Raw genomic sequence first — 19,605 nt, 5'->3', positions numbered from 1 at the left:
CTGCCCTCACACATGCATAGTGGTCCCCATTATCTACACTCCCCACCACAGTGGTACATTTGTTATAACTGATGAACCTACATTAATACATTATCACCTAAAGTCCATAGTTTATATTAGGGTTCACTCTCGGTGTTGTACATTCTATGGATTTGGACAAATGTATAATGACATTTCAATCCTCAGAAACTGTACAAGTTATTCTCCATTACAGAGGGAAATTTTTATAAATATATATATATATTAAGAACTAGTTCTTAAAGCCAAGTTATCATAATCAAACTGCTTCAACTCTTGGTGGATTCACAAAAATTCACATTGCTGTTGCCAATAACCTGTTTTCTTAAAAAAAAGCATTTACACTTAAAAAAATGGAATGAGGTGGGATTCCCTCCTTTTAAAAAATGTTTCTAGAGCTACTAAAAAACCTGCATTTACAAAAGAGTTGATAAAAATATTCCTCTGGATTGTACAAGAAGGGAGACAGGGGCCCCTGATAGGACCAGGTGTGTGATATTAATCAGACTTGGCTTCTTTCTCTCCTGCTTCGTCAGAAGCTGGGCTCTCCTCATTTTTAGTCTCTCCATTTTCTGCAGGTAAGTCTTCTTTAGTCTCTTGGTTAGCCACTTCAGCCTGTTTTCCCTTTGCTCCCCTTTTCCCTTTTGTTTGCACTTTTTTGTCGGAAGATTTATCCTTTCCTGCCGCCTTTTTTGGCTTCGTTTCCACTTTTGCAGGAGCCGGTGTAGCTGACAACCTCGCCGACCTCCTCTTGGGCTCCTCCTTCGCCGTCCCCTCGGCGCAGCTGACCTTCCTCTTGGGCATCGTGGCGGCGGGGCGGGCGCGTGCCCGGTGCCTGGGGGCCGCGGCGCGCCGAGAGCCTTCGCGAAGCTGGGGGGCTTGGCCGCTGCCGCCCCAATAATCTGTTTTCTAATGCCTCAAATTTTTTTGACAGAGTTAACTGGAAGGCTTAGTATTTGTTTGGGATTTTGGTTTTGTTTTGGCTTATTTTGTTTACATTTTTTTAAGCAACAGAATAAAATAGCCGAATTGAAATAATATTCTACTAAATTAATCATTTGTTTGGTTGAACTAATTGACCAATTTTAATCATGACAGTGTTATTAAATACAGTATAAAGTGCCCTGACTGAAAATTAAACTTGCTCGAAATATGGAAATTTAGAAAATGTAATTATATGCATTACCTGTATACAGCAAAATTTGCATATCATTAATATACCCTCATCAGACAAGAAGGTAATACCATGCGGGCCGTTTAAGTAACCTGACAATACAGTGCGCTTTTAAAAGCTTTGAATACATGGAACTATAAAGAATAATATTTATGTTACTAAACAGTGTGTAACAATGCGTGGCTCTTGAGTGCCACATCAATTGTTATTTAGGTTTTTAGCTTGTTCAGACATCTACCATTTCTTACAAGGATCAGGGAAGAAGCCAGACGGAGATCATGTTAGGCTGATGCTTGTCCCGGCAGATGGTCAAGCACCTTGTGTTGGTTTTCAGAGCCCCCTTCCCTTTGCCTGACCTTCCCTAGGTGTATTCCCCATATGTGCCTCCCTAGTGCCTCCCACCATACAACTTCTCTCACTATCAAAGCAGCCTCCCACCCCTCACCTAAACCTGCTCCAGGAAATGATGGCATAGACTCACTTTCATGTATAAATAGCTGACAAAGCTTCACTTGTTATCATTCCTGAGTTATATAAATTTTAGGTAAACAACTAATAAGCAAAGAGCATATTTGCAAAGATAAGCAAATAAGCATATTTAATTCTTAAATTTCAGGGTCCTGGCAAGTGAAAAAAGGATTTTTGCAGGATGGTGTGGGAACAGGGCGGGCGAGGGGTGGGTGTCTTCTCAGCGAAAAGGATAGGGGAAGCTTAGTAATCTCAAATTATTTTCAGAATTGCAGTAAATATTCCTATGTACTTAGGTCAGGTGAAACATTTCCCCATAAAATGTGACTGCTGGTATTTGCTTATATCAAATAGCTGAACAAGAGTCTGACCTACAGCTTGATAACTTAAACCATAATTATTTACAAGCCTCATTTTATCCTGAGTCACACCACCCCCCAAATTACGGTAATCTAGAGATAAAGATTTGGTTGTCCACTGCACGTCGATGTTCATCTGTCATCTTTCACTCTATCCCTGTTGCCTATTTTACCCTGTCAACCCGATGCCTTGGCTCATACACGAAAGAGAAGAATTCCATTTTCTCATCCTAGCATTAAAAGAATGAAAATAGTAACTTTGTACTAGGCTAAGCAAGGAACAGGTCGGGAGACAAAGGGCCGGAAAATATGTGAGAATTAAGAGAATTGCCAAGAAAGTACTGAAGTCTCCTGATATGATGAGGCTGTTTGCTAAATCCTTCCAATGCTTCATGAACTATATAAAGAAAGAGCAACTTCCAGAGCAGCATTAGCCAAAATTCCAGTTCCTGTCTCTTGTCTCTGGCAATGGACCCAGAAAACAGTGTAAGATGCATCCACCAGGTTTGACAGCAGCTGTACAGCTAATGAGAGATGTTCACTATGTTTAATCATATATGTTCAATTGTGAGCACCAAGGGTCACTGGCATTTTAGGCTGCATTCCTCCCATGTAGTTTCCTTCCTCCCTCCCTCCCTTCCTTCCCCCCTTCCTTCCCTTCCTTCCTTCTTTCCTTCTATTTTAAAAATATTTTCTATTTTCTTGTTTTCTATCACTTCAACCCAGTGGCCGTTCAGTGACCCCTACTGTGGTTCTGTTTTCCAGGAAAGGCCACATAAACAGGGCAAGAGCTCCCAAGAATTTATGGGAAAAGAGGAGCATTGCCTTGAATGGGTAGGAAGTTTTAAAATAAGCTGTGTCTGGGAGAGTCTAAAGGGTTCTCCCTAACCCAATGCCACTTCATTTCCATGATGGAGGCTACCACAGGTTGCAGGTTAAGAATTCAGATGAACCACACATGGGCAGACCTCCTGGATGAGGTAAAGAAAGACATCTTTTTTTCTGACAAGCCTCAATAAACCAGAATAAAGTTGTAGGATGTCCTTCACACAGACTAACAGAAACAAACAAAAACAACGTTTAATAGAAAGCAGCATAGTGCAGCAGGAAAAGCAGTTGCTGCGGAAACAGAAGATGGGATTCTAATTGCTAGTGAGCTGTATAGCCTCAGATGTGTTGCTTACTCTGTGGCCCTGTTTCGCCAACTGCAAATCAAGTGAGCTGTGTTCAGGGATCATGGCTTTTTTATTGTTTAAACACTTCATGATACTAAGACTAGAAAAGTTGATTTAAACATCCTATGTGTATTACATTTCTATTGCTGCGTAACAAATTACCACAAATTTAGCAGCTTAACACAACATACATTTAATATCTCATAGTTTCCACGGGTCAGGAGTCAGGACTCAGCAAGGCTCTACAGGGCTGCAGTTTAGGTATGGACTGGGGCTCAATTCTCATCTAGAAGCTTAGTTCTCATATGGAAGCTCAGCTGGTGATCTGCTTCCAAGCTCATGAGGTTGTTGGCAACATTCAGTTCCTGTGGTTGCAGGACTGAGGGTCCTGACTTCTAGCTGGATGTCAGCTGGAGGCCACTGTCAGTATCTAGAAGCCAGCTACAGTTCTTTGCCAAAGGGCTTTCTCCAGAGGCCCTCTGATAGCATGGCAGCTTGCTTTTTCAAAGCTAGCAAGGGAGAAAGAGAGAGAGCCTACTAGCCAGATGGAGTCTTATATGATGTAATCACAGAAGTAACATCCCATCACCTTTGCCATGTTCTGTTGGTTAAAAGTTAGTCACAGGTCCCAGCCACACTCAAAGGGAGGGGATTAAGCAAGCACATGAACACCAGAACGCAGTGGTCAGGGGGACCACCTTAAAGTCTGTTGGCCACACTTCTGTATTTTTCCCACACTCTGTCCTTCAGCAGATCCTGTCAGTTCAACATTCAAGACATACTCCAAATGTGCCACTTTTCATCGCCTCCATTTCCAACCCAGCCTCCCTAGTCTACGTCATCATTTTCTGTCATTAACATTACTGCTAAAATCTCTTAAATTGTTTCCCTCTCTCTTGCCCTATTAGCTTAAAACCTTCCAGTGGACTTCCTGTTATATGTGGAATAAAATCCAAATGCCTTACTTGCATGACCTGGCCCCTGACCACTTCTGTGATCTCATCTGCTTCTGTTCTCCACCTTTTCTCACTCCACGTCTGCTACCACCAAGCCCATTCCCACCTCAGGACCTTTGCACATGCTTTCTCCTGACAGAAATATTCTTCCTTTAGATCTTTACTTGGTGGTTCCTTCTCTTCATCCATTCCTCACTCAAATGCCGCTTCCTCACAGACCTTCCTAACCACTCTACGTGAGTTAACCAACCCTTGCCCTATTCCAGGCATTCTCTGTCCTGATACTCTGATTTGTTTTCTGCATAGAACTTACTGGTATGTGAAATATGTGTTTTATTGTTCAAAATTTGTGTCCTCCACTTAGAATGTAATGTCCATGAGGACAAGTCACTGTATCTCCAACAGTGCCCAGTATCACAAATACTGAATGAAGAAAACATAGAAAAACCAAACAAATTTTTAAAATTAATTGAATAATATTGGTTATCTGGACGTTTACTATATTGTCCTTAATTTTTTCAGTTTGCCATGGACCAATGACAGGTTTATCAGTAACTACCACCTATTTCTGCCCAGCTTTTTGAAGACCATTACCTTATTTTATCAACTCCATAGCAATCGTTTCCATGAGGAAGCCCCTGTACTGAGTCTCAATAGCTGGTGAGTGCTTGGGAAATAGATATCTTGAGTGACGGACTCACAAGCTTTGATCAAGACGTACAGGAGGCGAGCGCGAGGGGAGGAGCCTGCCCGGCGAGCGCGGAGAATGCGCGGTGTGAGTGCCCAGGAGAAAGGAAGGCGCTCCAGTTCCGGGTCAGGCCCTTCGCCCTCCTCCCTCGCCCTCTGGCCTCCGGCAGGGCGAGTAGCAGCGGCGCCGTGGCGGCGGCGGCGAATCTGAATGCGGTGAGGGAGACCATGGAGAAATCTCTGCTTGAGATTTCAAGAAGTTTGAATACTGGATTAGATATGGACACTCTGTCTTTATGTGTACGGCTCTGTGAACAAGGAATTAACCCAGAAGCTTTATCATCAGTTATTAAGGAATTTCTCAAGGCCGCTGCAGCATTAAAGGCTGCTGAAAATACGACGAGCTGACTTTCTGAAGAAATCCTGATGAGATATGTCAAGCTCTGCAGGAGGACTGAAGATTGCATTGTAGTTAAGAATGTACAATGAAATCACTGCATGTAGCAATGTGGAAACATTGTCCTTTTTAAAAGAATGATAAAACCATAGCTTTATAAATCAGTGGAAAGTGGCTTACGGAGAAAACTATCAGTTGTGTTTACACCACATCTTATTTTCTTTTAACAGTTCTAATGCTTTGGCACTGCTGTGTTCATATTCATGTGTTCCTTATTTATAGCTCTGATAGCTTTAATTTTCTAAGCAGTCTATCAGATGTGCACATCAGCTGTGCCTGGTTGAAGTATAGTGAAACCCATCCATAGTAATGTTGTAGTTATGACTTGTTGACATTTCCATTATAAACTTTAATTTTGAATTGTTTATGCAAAATAACTGGATTTATGTTGTATTAGGCTGAAAGTTGACAATTTCAGCTACCGTTGTGGATTTTGACTTAGATTCAGTATGCATATCAGAATCTTGTTTTTTATAAGAGTATGGAAAAACATTTGTAAACTGCACTTTAACAAAGAATATTTAGTTCTTTTAAACATAAAGTTTGACTGGCAGTTAATAGTGTGAAGCAGATCATATTTGTATTAATTGGAAAATGAAACTTAGAAACTTAGATTTTAAAAGTAATAACAGTGCTTAGCTTACCATTATCATTTGAATCATTTAAATTTAGTGAGAATATTGAGAATGTTTTTCTTTCTAATTTTTATACTCTGTAAATAACAGCCTTAAAAATAATAATGCATAATGAAACAATTCCAACATGAAAAGTCTTTTTTACTTTTGTTACATAAAAATAATTTGAGTGCTAACTTAATATACCTTGAGTGGTTATCTAGTAAATCACTAAATAGATGGTGTCACTCAACGAAGAATGTTATTATTTTCTGAAGGAATAAAGATTTCCAGTAATTAAACAAAAACTAAATAATCAAGTGTTCTGTATCAGGAATTCTAAATGTGCCTTTCTAAGATCATTTTTATGTGTCATTATTTTTACCCTTAAAGTTTTAACAAATCGAAGTGATGGTTCAAAATAAATTTTAGAAAACTTAGCATGGATTCTGTTCCTATAACAGAATCTCAGTGGAATATTTTTCCCAAGACTAATACAAATTTAATCTGATTTTTTAAGACTTTGTTAGCTTCCATTTAAATGATAGTATAGGGACTTCCCTGGAAATCCAGTCCAGTGTTTAAGACTCCACCTTCCAATGTAGGGGGTGCGGGTTTGATCCCTGGTCAGGGAACTAAGATCCCACGTGCCGTGGGGTGCAGCCAAAAATTAAAAAAAAAAAAATGATAGCACAAGCATATACTCTTTGGTAGCATTTTTTGTTCTTCAGACAAACCAAAGTGATTTTAATAAGGCTTAGTAATATTTAATGGCAACCTTCTGTTCTATTTAAAATATCTAGTCTTTTGACCACTTTGACTTTTTAAATACATGACATCTTTACCAAATGCACTGAAGGTCTACTATAGGGAGAACTGGTTGGGAGACAATAAAAGTTTTGATTGTAAGTCATTCGTTTAATTAAAAAACATTGCAAATACTGCATGTTGTTATTTATATAAAATCAGAAAAAGGACATTCTTGTCAAGTTCCAAAATTTGTATATACTTTTAGGTCATAAGAGTTAATAGTTTTATTTATGACTTTGTGGATTATGTTATTTATGTGTGAAACAAAGCAGGAAAATATACTGAAAAGGAGTTATGTTTGTAGAGGACTTTTTTAATGTGTTACATTTCTTAAATGTAAACATATATTTCTAATGCGTACTTAAGTAATGTTTAAGGAAACCAAAGTAATCCATTGTTGTGCATGTTGGCAGTGTCAAAAATAAAACCATTTTGGTGGTAAAAAAAAAAAAGACGTACAGGAGGCAATGACCCAGGCATTAGGAAGAGACACCTCTTCCTCATTTAGGAGAAACTCCTAAAATCAGTCATTTCTATCTTTAGTGAGCAACTGATATGCAAAGGAGGTAGGATGATATGGTGAAAAGAACACTGGTCCAGGAGCCAGGAGACCTGAATTCTAGACCTGATTCTGTAGCAACAAAAAGCAATTTAGCATGTCACGTATTTGCCCTGAGCCTCATTTTCCTCATCTATAAAAAGACAGAGTTCAGCTAGATGACTTCTAAGATCCTCTCGAATATTAAAATATTTTTTGAAATCTATGAGTTCCACCAATCTATAAGATTCTATAAAAGGGCAGCTGCTGAGTTGAGTTACTGAGCAAAAGTCTGACCAACTAATTACAGCACCTGTAGAAAGGAAGAAAAATGACCAACAATGACAACAGTAACAGCAACAGCAAAGATGGTTCATCCTGTTCCTCAGAAATTAGTCACACTGCCTTTCCATCAGCAGTCCTGTTATAGCTGCTGACACTTGTCTTTCAGCCTAGTCATATGTTACCATCTCAACAATAAACACCTGAGCCAAAGGACTAGTAGTTGCTTCAGTTATCCATATCATATTCTAAAAGCTCCTTATACTCCAGCTACCCAGTTTGGAATTCTGGCAGCACAGAGGAAAACCTTCTTTTATCTAGTCCACAGAAATAATGTATTAAGACAGAAAACAGATTTACCAGTTTGAGGGCCAACAAACTAGTTGGATGACGTAGACATGGCTTTCTAGAAAGCTTTGGGAATCTTAATTTTCTAGTAATGATATGTGGCCTATATACGTAACACTTCAAAGTGATTCCACGTGCCATGTCATTTCTGTCTTTCCTTTCATAAAATTGCACTATTTAAGCTCATATGCAGTCCATACTAACACATTGCATGATACTCTAATTAAAGCAATAGTAAAAGGTTAAAGTTACTTAAGAGGAAATTCATCTTTATTTTTGGCTGTTTTGGGTTTTCGTTGCTGTGCACGGGCTTTCTCTAGTTGTGGTGAGCTGGGGCTACTCTTCGTTGCGGAGCATGGGCTCTAGGTGCGCAGGCTTCAGTAGTTGTGGCTTGTGGGCTCTAGAGCTCAGGCTCAGTAGTTGTGGTGCATGCGCTTAGTTGCTCCACGTCATGTGGGATCTTCCCGGGCCAGGGCTCGGAGCCATGTCCCTTGCATTGGCAGGCAGATCGTTAACCACTGTGCTACCAGGGAAGCCCCGTGTTTTGGTTTTTATGGGTTGCCTAGTATCCATGCGAATTAAACAAATGCTCTCCTAAAGAAATTAACCTTCAATTTGATTATGCTTAATTTGCTTGAGGTTAGACCAGTTATAAAGACAGCCTAGGGTAGGTTCCTCAAAGATAAAACTATCAAATTTGGCCTTCTACTTTAGATAGCACTGTGGTTTGACATAAATAATGGACCTGAGAAAAACACACAGGAGCAACTGACACAAAAAGACTTACAAAATCTGGCAGACAATGCAAAAATAATGCTTCTTGGAAAAATAAACTTGCTTTTTAAAAAGCCCTTGAAATCAATTCTGAAATAAGAAACAAAAAGGCAAATATTTTATTTCACAATCTTCAAATATTTCATGACTGCGCCATTGGAGTTTCTGATTCATTCCAATGACCGTCTCCCTCTGCCTTTGCCCTCATTTTGAAAGGCTTCAAAATGTGTACAGACCACCCAGGCAGAGTTGATGTTGAAGTTGGGAAGACCACACTTCCCTGCAGGCCGCTTCAGTCTGCCATCCACATGCTAATGAATAACTAAAACGAAGTATATGAGGCCTGAGAGAAAAATGCAAGAAAAGTTACAAGTATAACACTTTCCCATGTAATACAGACAACAGAGAAAGAAAGAGAAGGGGACTGATGTGGCGAGAAGGCATAAATGTGAACTGACCAGGTCAGAAAGACCTGTGTTGGCAGTGAGAAGTGATGTGAAGTGTGTGTGTGCTTTAATCACTATCAGGTGAGTAGATAACAGCCTCCAGCTTCTTGTTCATTTTACCTGCGTGTTCACAGATTGGTAACTGAGAGTGCAAGACAGATGTTCTCTTCCAGAGGATTATTTTCAAATCACAGCTTATTCATCACATGGAATGATTCTAGAACACTCTAAAAGGTGTTCATCAAATTAAAATGCCTCAGCTCTCTCATAAAGGCATCAAGCACTGTTGCTATGGCAACAATGCTAATGCTGGAGGTGGGGGAACCCCACTGTGATGATGTGGTTAATTTTAGGCTGTAGGAATTCACTGTGATCATGTGCCCCAAAGTGTCTGGATGTTAAGATTATTTTGAAAGCTCTAGAACGTGCTATTGTAAAACTCTCAATTTCTGCCTTCTAGATTGAAGTCCTACAATTGTTTTTGGCCAAAAACAACCACTCCCAAGAGTCTTTTACTCACATAGCTGAAGAAATTTCCTTCATCTTTCTCTGGGGCCTGGATTCCAAGGCATGGAGATGCCAAGGGGCAAGGGTGAACAGGCCTCTGCTCTGTGAAGCATACCTGAGATCCAGTCATTTAATCAACTTTGGGCTCATGCTTACACCAGTGACCTGACAGCTTAACTGTGTTTCTGAGAGAAGAGCTGAGGGAAGGGACAGTAGTGTTCCTTTCCAAGGCCACAGCAATGGTGTGAGCAGTGATTCCAAAGGACACCTGAGGCTGCTGGAGCAGTGACCTTCACAAAGGCCACTGGTGGCAAGGCAGCAACAGACTGTGATACCAAAAGGCTGACGTGGGAGAACCTGAGTTCTTGCTCTCAGGCACATTTGATGTGGGGCTTTGAGACTCTCCCAGTGGTATTTGCAGAAAGAAACCAGGTGAAGGTTGGACTTGGGGCAGTCACATAGGCTGGAAGTTTGTGTCATAATAATTTGGATATAAAGGGGGAATTGTGACCTTATTTTAGTCATAGGCTACAGAGACCAGGGACATACACTCCAACATCTATATAAGCTCTTTGAGGGCAGAGGTCTCTGTGGCTTAGTTTATTTACAAATATGGGTAAAAGTTGGGTTTGAGGATTAAATTCATGTATAATTTATACAAATATAGTTTTATATTTGTATCATATAAATTTGTTATATTTATATATTACTGTGTTTATTATATATTTATATAAAATTTATATTATATAAGATACTTCTATAAGAAATTAAATTACACAGATATAAAAATCATTAAGTATCTGGTCATAAGAGATCAAGAAATAAGTAATAGTGTACAAATTTATATATTTACTCCCCAGGAGAGAAGGAAGAAAGGGAGGGAGGGAGAGAGAAAGAAAAAGAGAAAGAAAAGAGAGGGATGGGGCTTCCTGGTGGCGCAGTGGTTGAGAGTCCGCCTGCCAATGCAGGGGACGCGGGTTCGTGCCCCGGTCTGGGAAAATCCCACATGCCATGGAGCGGCTAGGCCCGTGAGCCATGGCCGCTGAGCCTGTGCATCAGGATGGAGCCTGTGCTCCGCAACGGGAGAGGCCACAACAGTGAGAGGCCCACGTACAGCAAAAAAAAAAAAAAAAGAAAGAGGAATGGAGGGACAGAAGAAGAAAGAATGACTGCATGAACAAGCAAATATTCCCCTGATGTGTCTAGAGAACAACAAGAATCCCTGAATATGCAGCGGAATGTTATTAGAGAAATAGTACAGAAAGTACCCAAGTAAATAAAACAACTCCATATGACACATATAAATCCACCCCCTATTTTAGTTGTTGACACTTAACACTTTAGTTCCTACATCCACAAATAGTACGTGACTGACGGAACTGTGCAACAGGAGCAGCCGCAGGTCACCCCAGATCACAAGGCCTTCCTGGGCCTCTCACTGGGGCATGCCTGTGTTTCCAGCCTTTGACATGGCCCCGAGGAGGCAGCTAGTGGGAGACAAGATGGTGGCTCAGGCTCATGTACATAGCAAGGCAAAAACAGACTACCTTCCTCTTGTCCACTGCCATTCCTCTGACTGCTCTGTGGAAAGGTGGTGTCCTGATCCTACCTATAACAGTAGGGTTGAGCAAGGCTGATGTGACACAGGGTCTGCCCTGGCCCTGCTCCACCCCCATGATCTCCTGTCATACATTCAGTTAGAAATGCTGGCTTCCAGTCTCTCTCCTCACTACACTACCCTGCCCACCTCTTCTCAAAAACACCCAGATATCTAAATTCTATTAAACTACAACCATATGTATTTCCCCTATGTCATAATATATAGAAAACCACACCATGTATTATCCGGCACCGAAATGGTCTAATTCTCCAAAGTGTTGGTCAAAAAATGGATGTGGGGACTTCCCTTGTGGTGTAGTGGTTAAGAATCCGCCTGCCAATGCAGGGGACTCGGGTTTGAGCCCTGGTCCGGGAAGATCCCACATGCTGCAGAGCAACTAAGCCCGTGCGCCACAACTACTGAGCCTGTGCTCTAGAGCCTGTGAGCCACAACTACTGAGCCCACGTGCCTACACCATGTGCTCCGCAACAAGAGAAGCCACCGCAATGAGAAGCCCGCGCATCACAGTGAACAGTAGCCCCCACTCGCCACAACTAGAAAAAGCCTGCACGCGGCAACAAAGACCCAACACAGCCAAAAAAAAAAAAAAGGATGTGGATCAAGGGCTCCTAGTGGAAATTCCTCACTGTGTTTATACTGAGTGGGAGAATCATCTCCCTGCCATTGTCATTCTGGAAGAAACTTAGTAGTCACCTAAGTAGAGCCAAAATAGGAAAGGGAGAACATTGGTATTAAAGAAAGACTGGACTTATGAGGTCACTCCTGGATGGGACAGTGCTGGCCGCAGAGCACACATCCAATGTGGGGTGAGTTGCTCAGCTGATCCTGGCTGTGGTCTTGACTCTACTATTTACTAATTGAATCAACCTAGACAAGAATCACAACTTCTCCAGTACTCAGATTCCTCACCTATAAAATAAGAAAATTAGGGCTTCCCTGGTGGTGCAGTGGTTGAGAGTCCGCCTGCCGAAGCAGGGGACACGGGTTCGTGCCCCGGTCCAGGAGGATCCCACATGCTGCGGAGTGGCTGGGCCCGTGAGCCATAGCCGCTGAGCCTGCGCGTCCGGAGCCTGTACTCCGCAATGCGAGAGGCCACAACAGTGAGAGGCCCGTGTACTGCAAAAAAATAAAAAATAAAAAATTTTAAAAAAATAAGAAAATTAAACAAAACTTTTTTATTTTTCAGAAATTGAATCTTTTCTTCAAAAAAAAAAAAACCTTATGTGTGAAATCCAGCCGGGTAAACTGATACAGGAGTACCTGCATATGTGTAGGGATGTTGGGGTGAAAGGGAGCAGAACCTCTTCCACCGATCCCCTCGTCCTTCTGCCATCACAGAGTTTGAGGATAGTTGTGACCTCTCAGCTATTCCTCCAGGAAATCTCTAATATTTGATGTGCACTTGCACCCTCTTTGGTGATGCAATTATAATGTTGCAACAGAGACAACTACAGAGCAATACAGACTATGTTCTTCCTGCTGCTGCAGGGCTCTCCAGGGTAAGGAAACCCAGTCATTGGGGTTCTGTAACTTTCCCATTCCCACCCCTCACCCTTTCGCCCAGAGCACCTGTGCTTTACCTATTTTACCTATTTCAGAGCCCTGTAAAATTTCTTTTGAAAAAAAGACTCTGTTGCTTTAAAAGTTCAAAATCCTCTATTTTAAAGCAGTGGTTCTTAAGCACTTTTTCACCTTAAAGCACAAGAAAGATGGCATTGCCATGCACCTCACAGTCCCCTGAACATGCCCAGAGTGGTAGGCAGCATCTCCACCCCTCCTCCCACTCAAGGACACAGAAAGGCTTGCGAGAGGGTGAGAGTGATGTTACTATAGGGTTTGTCTTGAATATATGTATTTGTTCCTCCTCTGTGGCTGACATGATTGCTGTCCCCACCACTGTAAGCAAGAAATATTTAGGACACATTAATATTAACTTTACAATTCTTTCTAAATGATGGGGTTTAAAAGAGATGAGAATCACTGATACTTGGAGGAAGATGAGGGGACAATATGCAGGATTTAAAGAGATGATTTGCTGTGTCTTTGTTTTTAAAGCCTGCTATGTTTAAAATGTGTGTGTGTGTGTATAAACACATATATAAAATACTGATATTTTAGTCATTACCTATGACCAGTAATAACTGAGGTTTTTCAAATAAAATTGCTCATATAAACACAATCTGCATAATCAATAATCAAACTTATAAATGAATCAGAGTAAAATCACTCATTACTATATTTGGGGCAATGCAGCCTTTCCTCTGCCCCACAGTTCTCCCCAATACTTTATGCACTCTACACAGTACTGGGGTGGGATGTACCCCACCACCCCAAACCCAGAGAGTGTGCCTGTTGGCTCAGAGAAGCTACACAGCTTGGAGCTGGAGGGAAATATCTGTGTTTGAGGCACCTCCCTGACCCACCTGGAGTGTGAGGTGAGACCTGGTGCTCTACTAAATTCTCCTTCATAACTTAAACGTGAAAAGGCCCATCAGGTGTGTCAACAGGGTGACTTGGGTTATGATCCAGGTATTTTATTCAAATTCTTTCTTATAACTTCAAACCTTACATAATATCAATTCTGGGTAAAGTATGATTATCCACATGCCCAAACAAAGACAACCTGATCTTTTTCTTTTTTCTTTTTTTTTTTTGATGGGGGGATATCATGGAAATCTAATTTAAAATCAACTCATTACAAATGTATTAGAAATCAAATCAGTTATTTTTACATCAAATATGCTACTGAAATTTATATACTTACTATAGTAACATATATACCTCCCTTCCTTGCCCCTTCCAAAATAATTTTTTTCAGAAGTAAAGTATCTCCTTCACTGGGAAAACAGTACAATTAATTTTATTGGTATGTGACAAACTTTCCATGTAAAATTAGAGAAGAAATTACAGTAGCTATACTTAAATTTTTGTAATTTTTAGTAATTTCATTATTAAGCTTACATAAAAGTACATGAAGATAATTTCATTGTAATGTATGTGATTTTTAATACCAAAAAGGTGCTTTTAGAATAAAATAGAATCTGAATTTGCAGGAATCGTGGAGATCATTTTGTATATTTTTTAAAACCACTTTATTGAGGTATGGTCAGCATGCAAAAAGTTGTACCTATTTAATGTATACAATTCAATGAGTTGGGAGTTAAGTGTATACCCAAGAAACCATCATTATAACCTATGCCATAAACATATCCAGCACTACCAAAAGTTTCCTACTGCCCTATTTATTTCTTTATTATGATAAAAAAAAACACTTAACTACCTCCTGGCTCTCAACTCTACCCTTTCAGCAAAAATTTAAGTATTCGGTACGGTATTGTTAACTACAGGCATCTCTAGATGGATCTTTTATAACTGAAACTTTGTACCTTTTGACTAATACCTCCCTGTTTTCCCCTCCCCCCAGCCCCTGGCATCTACCATTCTACCCTCTGCTTCTAAGATTTTGACTATTTTAGATTCCTTATATAAGTGGAGATCATTTTATATTCCCCCACACATACCTGCATCTCCTACAACCCTCACCTCTATTCCTGCCAATCAAGCCCCAATTCAATGAAATTACAGTATAGAAATAAGCAGTGACTAAAATTTGTCAACTAATTGGCATTAACAGAATTGGGACCCAGATTTGTGTCACTGATATTTAGTTTGGGGATGTTTCAGCTTTAAAGGTGTGAGAAGAACACTATAACATTCTTTGGGGGGTTTATTTATGTTTTGTTTTGCTTTATTACAACAGTCTTTATAGAGAGCTAACTATTTTGTTTGAGATTTTTGGGTAAAGTAGTGGGGGATTGAGGCCCAGGGACTTGGGGGAAAGAAAGCAGGGGAAAATGTATCAAATCTGAAGGGAAGCTGAGCCCAGCAGCTAGGACCCAAGGAGAGAGAGCCAACTGGAAGACCTCCTGATGGAACATGGGCAGGGAACCTAGGGGCAGGGATTTTTGACAGACAGCTTTCAAGTCCTTTAACTCTTCTTATTAACAACTGTAATCTAACATCTGCCCTTTTTTTAACTGAAGTATAGTTGATTTACAATATTATATTAGTTTCAGGTGTACAACATAGGGATTCAAAATTTTTATAGACTGTACTCCATTTATGGTTATAAAATATTGGCTATATTCTCTGTGCTCTACAGTATATCTTTGTAGCTTATTTATTTTATATACAGTAGTTTTACCTCTTAATCCCTTACTCTATCTTGCCCCTCCCCCTTTCCTCACACCACTGGTAACCACCAGTTTGTTCTCTATATCTGTGAGTGTGTTTCTGTTTTGTTAAATTCACTAGGTTTTTAAAAAATTTTGTAGATTCCACATATAAGTGATAACATACTGTATTTGTCTTTCTCTGACTTATTTCATTCAGCATAATACCCTCCAAGTTGTTGCAAATGGAAAATTTTCATTCTTTTTTTATGTAGTATCTGCCTAACAGTTGCTTAGAACATGAAGGGAGTGGTACTCTCCTATGAAGAAGAGGGAGAAGGCTCGACATGGAGTATGGTGACCAGATGACCAATCAAGAGCTGAGAAAGTAGTTAAATAAAAAGTGACAAATGACAACACAACAGGCAAGACTCCAGGGAACTCTCAAAAATACCCATAAGGGAAATGAGTTTCACGTGAGCAAGCAAATGGGCGTTCGCATAATTTTTATTTGGATATTAATAGAAAGGACAATCGCAGAAGGCCAGAAAATATAAGGCACTCCAGTTACCCTTGGATTATCTAGAACATTCTACTCACAACTAGATTCCTTCTCAATGACTCTGGAGTTACATCATGACTAAGTATAACTTTCTAAAAGCCTGACAAGTGGCAACAACTTGCTAAAACCGGTCTACTTTCTTTACTTGAGGAAGAGAAGGTAACCATTTGTAAATGGAGTCCTTACATCTTTTGTACCTCTGTGTAACCTCAGGGAATGAGGGAAAGGAGCTCAGAGAGAGATGAGAACTAACATTTACTGTCAGTAAACGTTACTCAGTAACATTTACTGAGCACCTAAGTCCCAAGTACTTTACAAACACTGTCCTCATTTAATCTATAGCAACCTTCTGAAGGAGTCCTTATAAATCCTATTTTATAGATCAAGAAATTAGGGTTCATGGTTAACTCACCTACCCGAGATTACTGTTTCTCATGCTTGAGTAAAGAATAGACCCCTTTTATAAGAATCATCAAGAATATGCCAAGTCCCTGGTTTAAAACATGTTGATCCAAGATATGTTTTTAAAGGATCTTTTGGTTATAAATTGTAACAAAAAAGAAAAAACCTTTTACTCATGTAGGGGTAAACAATAATTTAAAATATCACCATTGAACTGAAAACACACGCTTCAAAATACAAGGACCTGAAAATAATGTCTTCAGACCCCTAGGTATCCACAGATTCTTGAGAAACATTACTCTTCTACCATACTCTCATTTCAGGTATCAATAAAAGGATTGGACAGTGCTCTATATCATAATAAGTAGAATGTTCGATCGTTAGAACTAATTTTTAAGCTTACAGTTGGCCACTAGACATAAAAATCCATATTCCTGATTTCTAATTTGCATACACATTTCTACAATGTATACTTGCAACTTTGCAAATCTTTGTCAAAATGAGTCAGCCTCAGAAGATCAAAGTCACCCTCATGCTGTATAAGGCCATTACTTTTGGACCTCGTTTCCCCCAGGGTGTATCCTGCTCCCGTGAGCTTGTTCAACAGCTTTGAACAGGCTGAGCCTCTTGTTACCAAGCTGATCTGGCCTTTCCGCCCCTCCCTTCACAGATCTGCCTTGTTCTGGGCTCAATTTGAACAAACCAGTTACAACTGGCTCTCTATATATCCTACCCTTCAAGAGCAATTACATATACAAATTCCAGGGTTCAACACACATGATGCAAGCTAAGTCTAAGAACAAATAGGACCCTTCAAGCAGGAACTTCCTTTATCCCAGAAACTGCGCCAACCACCTCAACAATGATGTGATTTGACAGTTTTCCAGGGCTCCAATATGAACCCTCTTTGCACTGCTAGAGACAGATATCACAGCTAAAAGCAAAAGATCTACAAGTATAGATGGAAAACACATTGTGTTAAAGAAGCACCAGATCAATGCCTCCTTCTTAGGAATTCAGACTTTATCATCTTCTTGAATCTCTCTTCTAGATATAATTTTTAAAAAAGATCTATGCTACCTAGATGTTAAATCCCATTAGACATAACAAAGGGAGAATTATTTCTAGTTGGGAACCCCGGACCCTTTTCCACTTGGGATTTCATTTGCTCCCCTTTTAGATAACATAACTAATTCCAGTGGACCTGATCTATTAGTGGATATTTGAATTACAGAGAAACTAGGTGAACTACCCTACAAAACTAACATTTTTAATGCGAACTTATGGCCAGTCAGGGACTAGGCTGGATGCTTTACCTACTTATTGAATCCTCAGTAGCTATGTGAGGTAGCTATTACTGTGCAATCCTAAAATCTCCATTTCACCTAGACAACCAAACACCGCAGGGCAGTGGGACCTCTGGAATCTGTCTGTGTGGCCTTGGGAGGCACAATATAGGGGAATTTAGGAAACTGTCTTGGAACTACACAGCAAGCACACTGTTTCTAGATTGGATATTTAGTTGCTGTAGTTGGGAGAGGTGGCTGACAGTGATGTGGAAGGACTCAGCAGCCCTCTCCCCAGTCCTCCAGACTGACCTGCTTCTAGTACTGCTGCCTTGTGAAGACAGTGGGAACCAGCACTGTAGGAGGAAGGATTCACCTTGCATCTTAGGTAACTGCAGGAGTGAATGCATATGCTAAAAATACATTTGATAACTTAAAAAAAAGGAGGTAGGGGAAAGTCTAAATTGCATTTTCCCTAAAGGAAAGAGCCGGTCATGAAACCATAGAGACGTGAGGTTTTCATGGCAAAAGGGGAACTGTGGTTCACACCGCCCAAGAGTATGTTTTCAGTTGCTTTCCCTGCATTACCGAAGGATTGACTTTCTGACTTAGGACGTCTTTTCCATCTAAACTGTCAAAACATACGGGTTCAATTCATGGTGTCAGCAGAAAACGAAATCCAAACTATTTTTCTTCTCTTACTATTAAGAGCTGAGCCAGCTGTTCTCATGTGCCCACTTCGGCAGGGAAACTGGAAACAAGTGTGTGGGAAAAAAGGACTGGTGTCAAGGTTCACACAGGCCTGCAGAGGCCATCGTGCTTTCAAGTTGCATTGATTCCCACGTCAATACTGGAAACCTCCCTAAATGATTTAAACTGAAAAAAAGAGTTTGGATTTTACATGATTCTTTGACCTCTATCTAGGGAAAAGAATAAACATTAAATCAGTTCTACATGACATTTCATTTCTTGTTGTAAACACTGGCAGAGCAATTTACCAAAAAAAAAGCATAGCTAACAGGTTTCTTTCTTCCCTTCCTTCCTTCCCTCACTTCTTCCTTCCCTTCTTCCTTTCTTTCTTCTTAACAAACAGGGACCCAAACAATAAATTTGTTTTCCAATACCCATGTATTGGCTATTAAGTTAGTTAAGAAAGATGAAACTGACAAAACGTTTTTTTCCCCTAAATACTGAACTCCAGTCAGTGACTGAGTTGTTTTCCGTTCGGGGCGTGTTTGTTTTCCACCAGTGTAAGTCTGCAGTCTTTAGGACTGATATCTGGCACACATCACTGGAGGTGTTAGATAGTGAGAGTCCCGAGCCTGTAGAAGGCTGAAGCGTGCAAGGCCGGGATCTCCTCTCTGCTCTCCACCAGCCAGCTCCACTTCCTGCAATTCTTTTCTAATGTGCTTCTTTGTTGTTCTGTAAGTGTTGACCAAAACTGTCAAGATTGTTTGCTATCTCAAATCCCAAAATATCCATGACCTTAAACAGAACATACATGATTTCTAAAAGGGGAATGGTAGCATTGATGGCAAACTTTTTTATACAGTCTTTTCCTCCCAGGGAATCAGAGCTACCTTGAAAGAACAACTCAACAAAAAATGTTATGTTTTACTGGGGAGTCAGATAATTATAATTTGAATAAGACCCAGTTAAATCAACCAACTGACAGATATCAAGTTCACAACTTCTAGGCTGAATTAGAAATTAGATTTCTACCTTCCCTTCCCCTCTCCCCCAATAATAAAATGAGCCAATAATAAAATGAGAAACTTATAAACGTTTATCACCTCAAGCAAAATCTCAAGGATAGTTTAAACTTTTACCAGAAAAGGCAGACAAATCTGATGTGCGAAAGATGAAGCTGCTGCCCACTTAGAAATAAAATAAGGTATCAAACCAGGAGCTGGCCCTAGAAAAGATTTTGAAATGTGCATATTTTGTGT

The 19,605-nt window shown here is 40.2% G+C and overlaps 1 protein-coding gene across 1 annotated transcript; it reads right to left on the bottom strand.

The window, feature by feature from the left end:
- Positions 1–347: 347 nt before the first annotated feature.
- LOC112392142 (non-histone chromosomal protein HMG-14) lies at positions 348–908 on the bottom strand. The gene has a single exon (XM_024733682.1). The coding sequence runs from the start codon at positions 820–822 to the stop codon at positions 517–519; it is 306 nt and encodes a 101-aa protein (XP_024589450.1). The 5' UTR covers positions 823–908; the 3' UTR covers positions 348–516.
- Between the last annotated feature and the right edge of the window lie 18,697 nt (positions 909–19,605).

Source organism: Neophocaena asiaeorientalis, unplaced genomic scaffold (genome assembly GCF_003031525.2).
Source record: "Neophocaena asiaeorientalis asiaeorientalis breed wild unplaced genomic scaffold, Neophocaena_asiaeorientalis_V1.1 scaffold24, whole genome shotgun sequence".
Classification (NCBI taxonomy): Eukaryota; Metazoa; Chordata; class Mammalia; order Artiodactyla; family Phocoenidae; genus Neophocaena; species Neophocaena asiaeorientalis.
The sequence above is the reverse complement of the archived record's forward strand: the minus strand, read 5'-3'. Positions and strand labels throughout refer to the sequence as shown.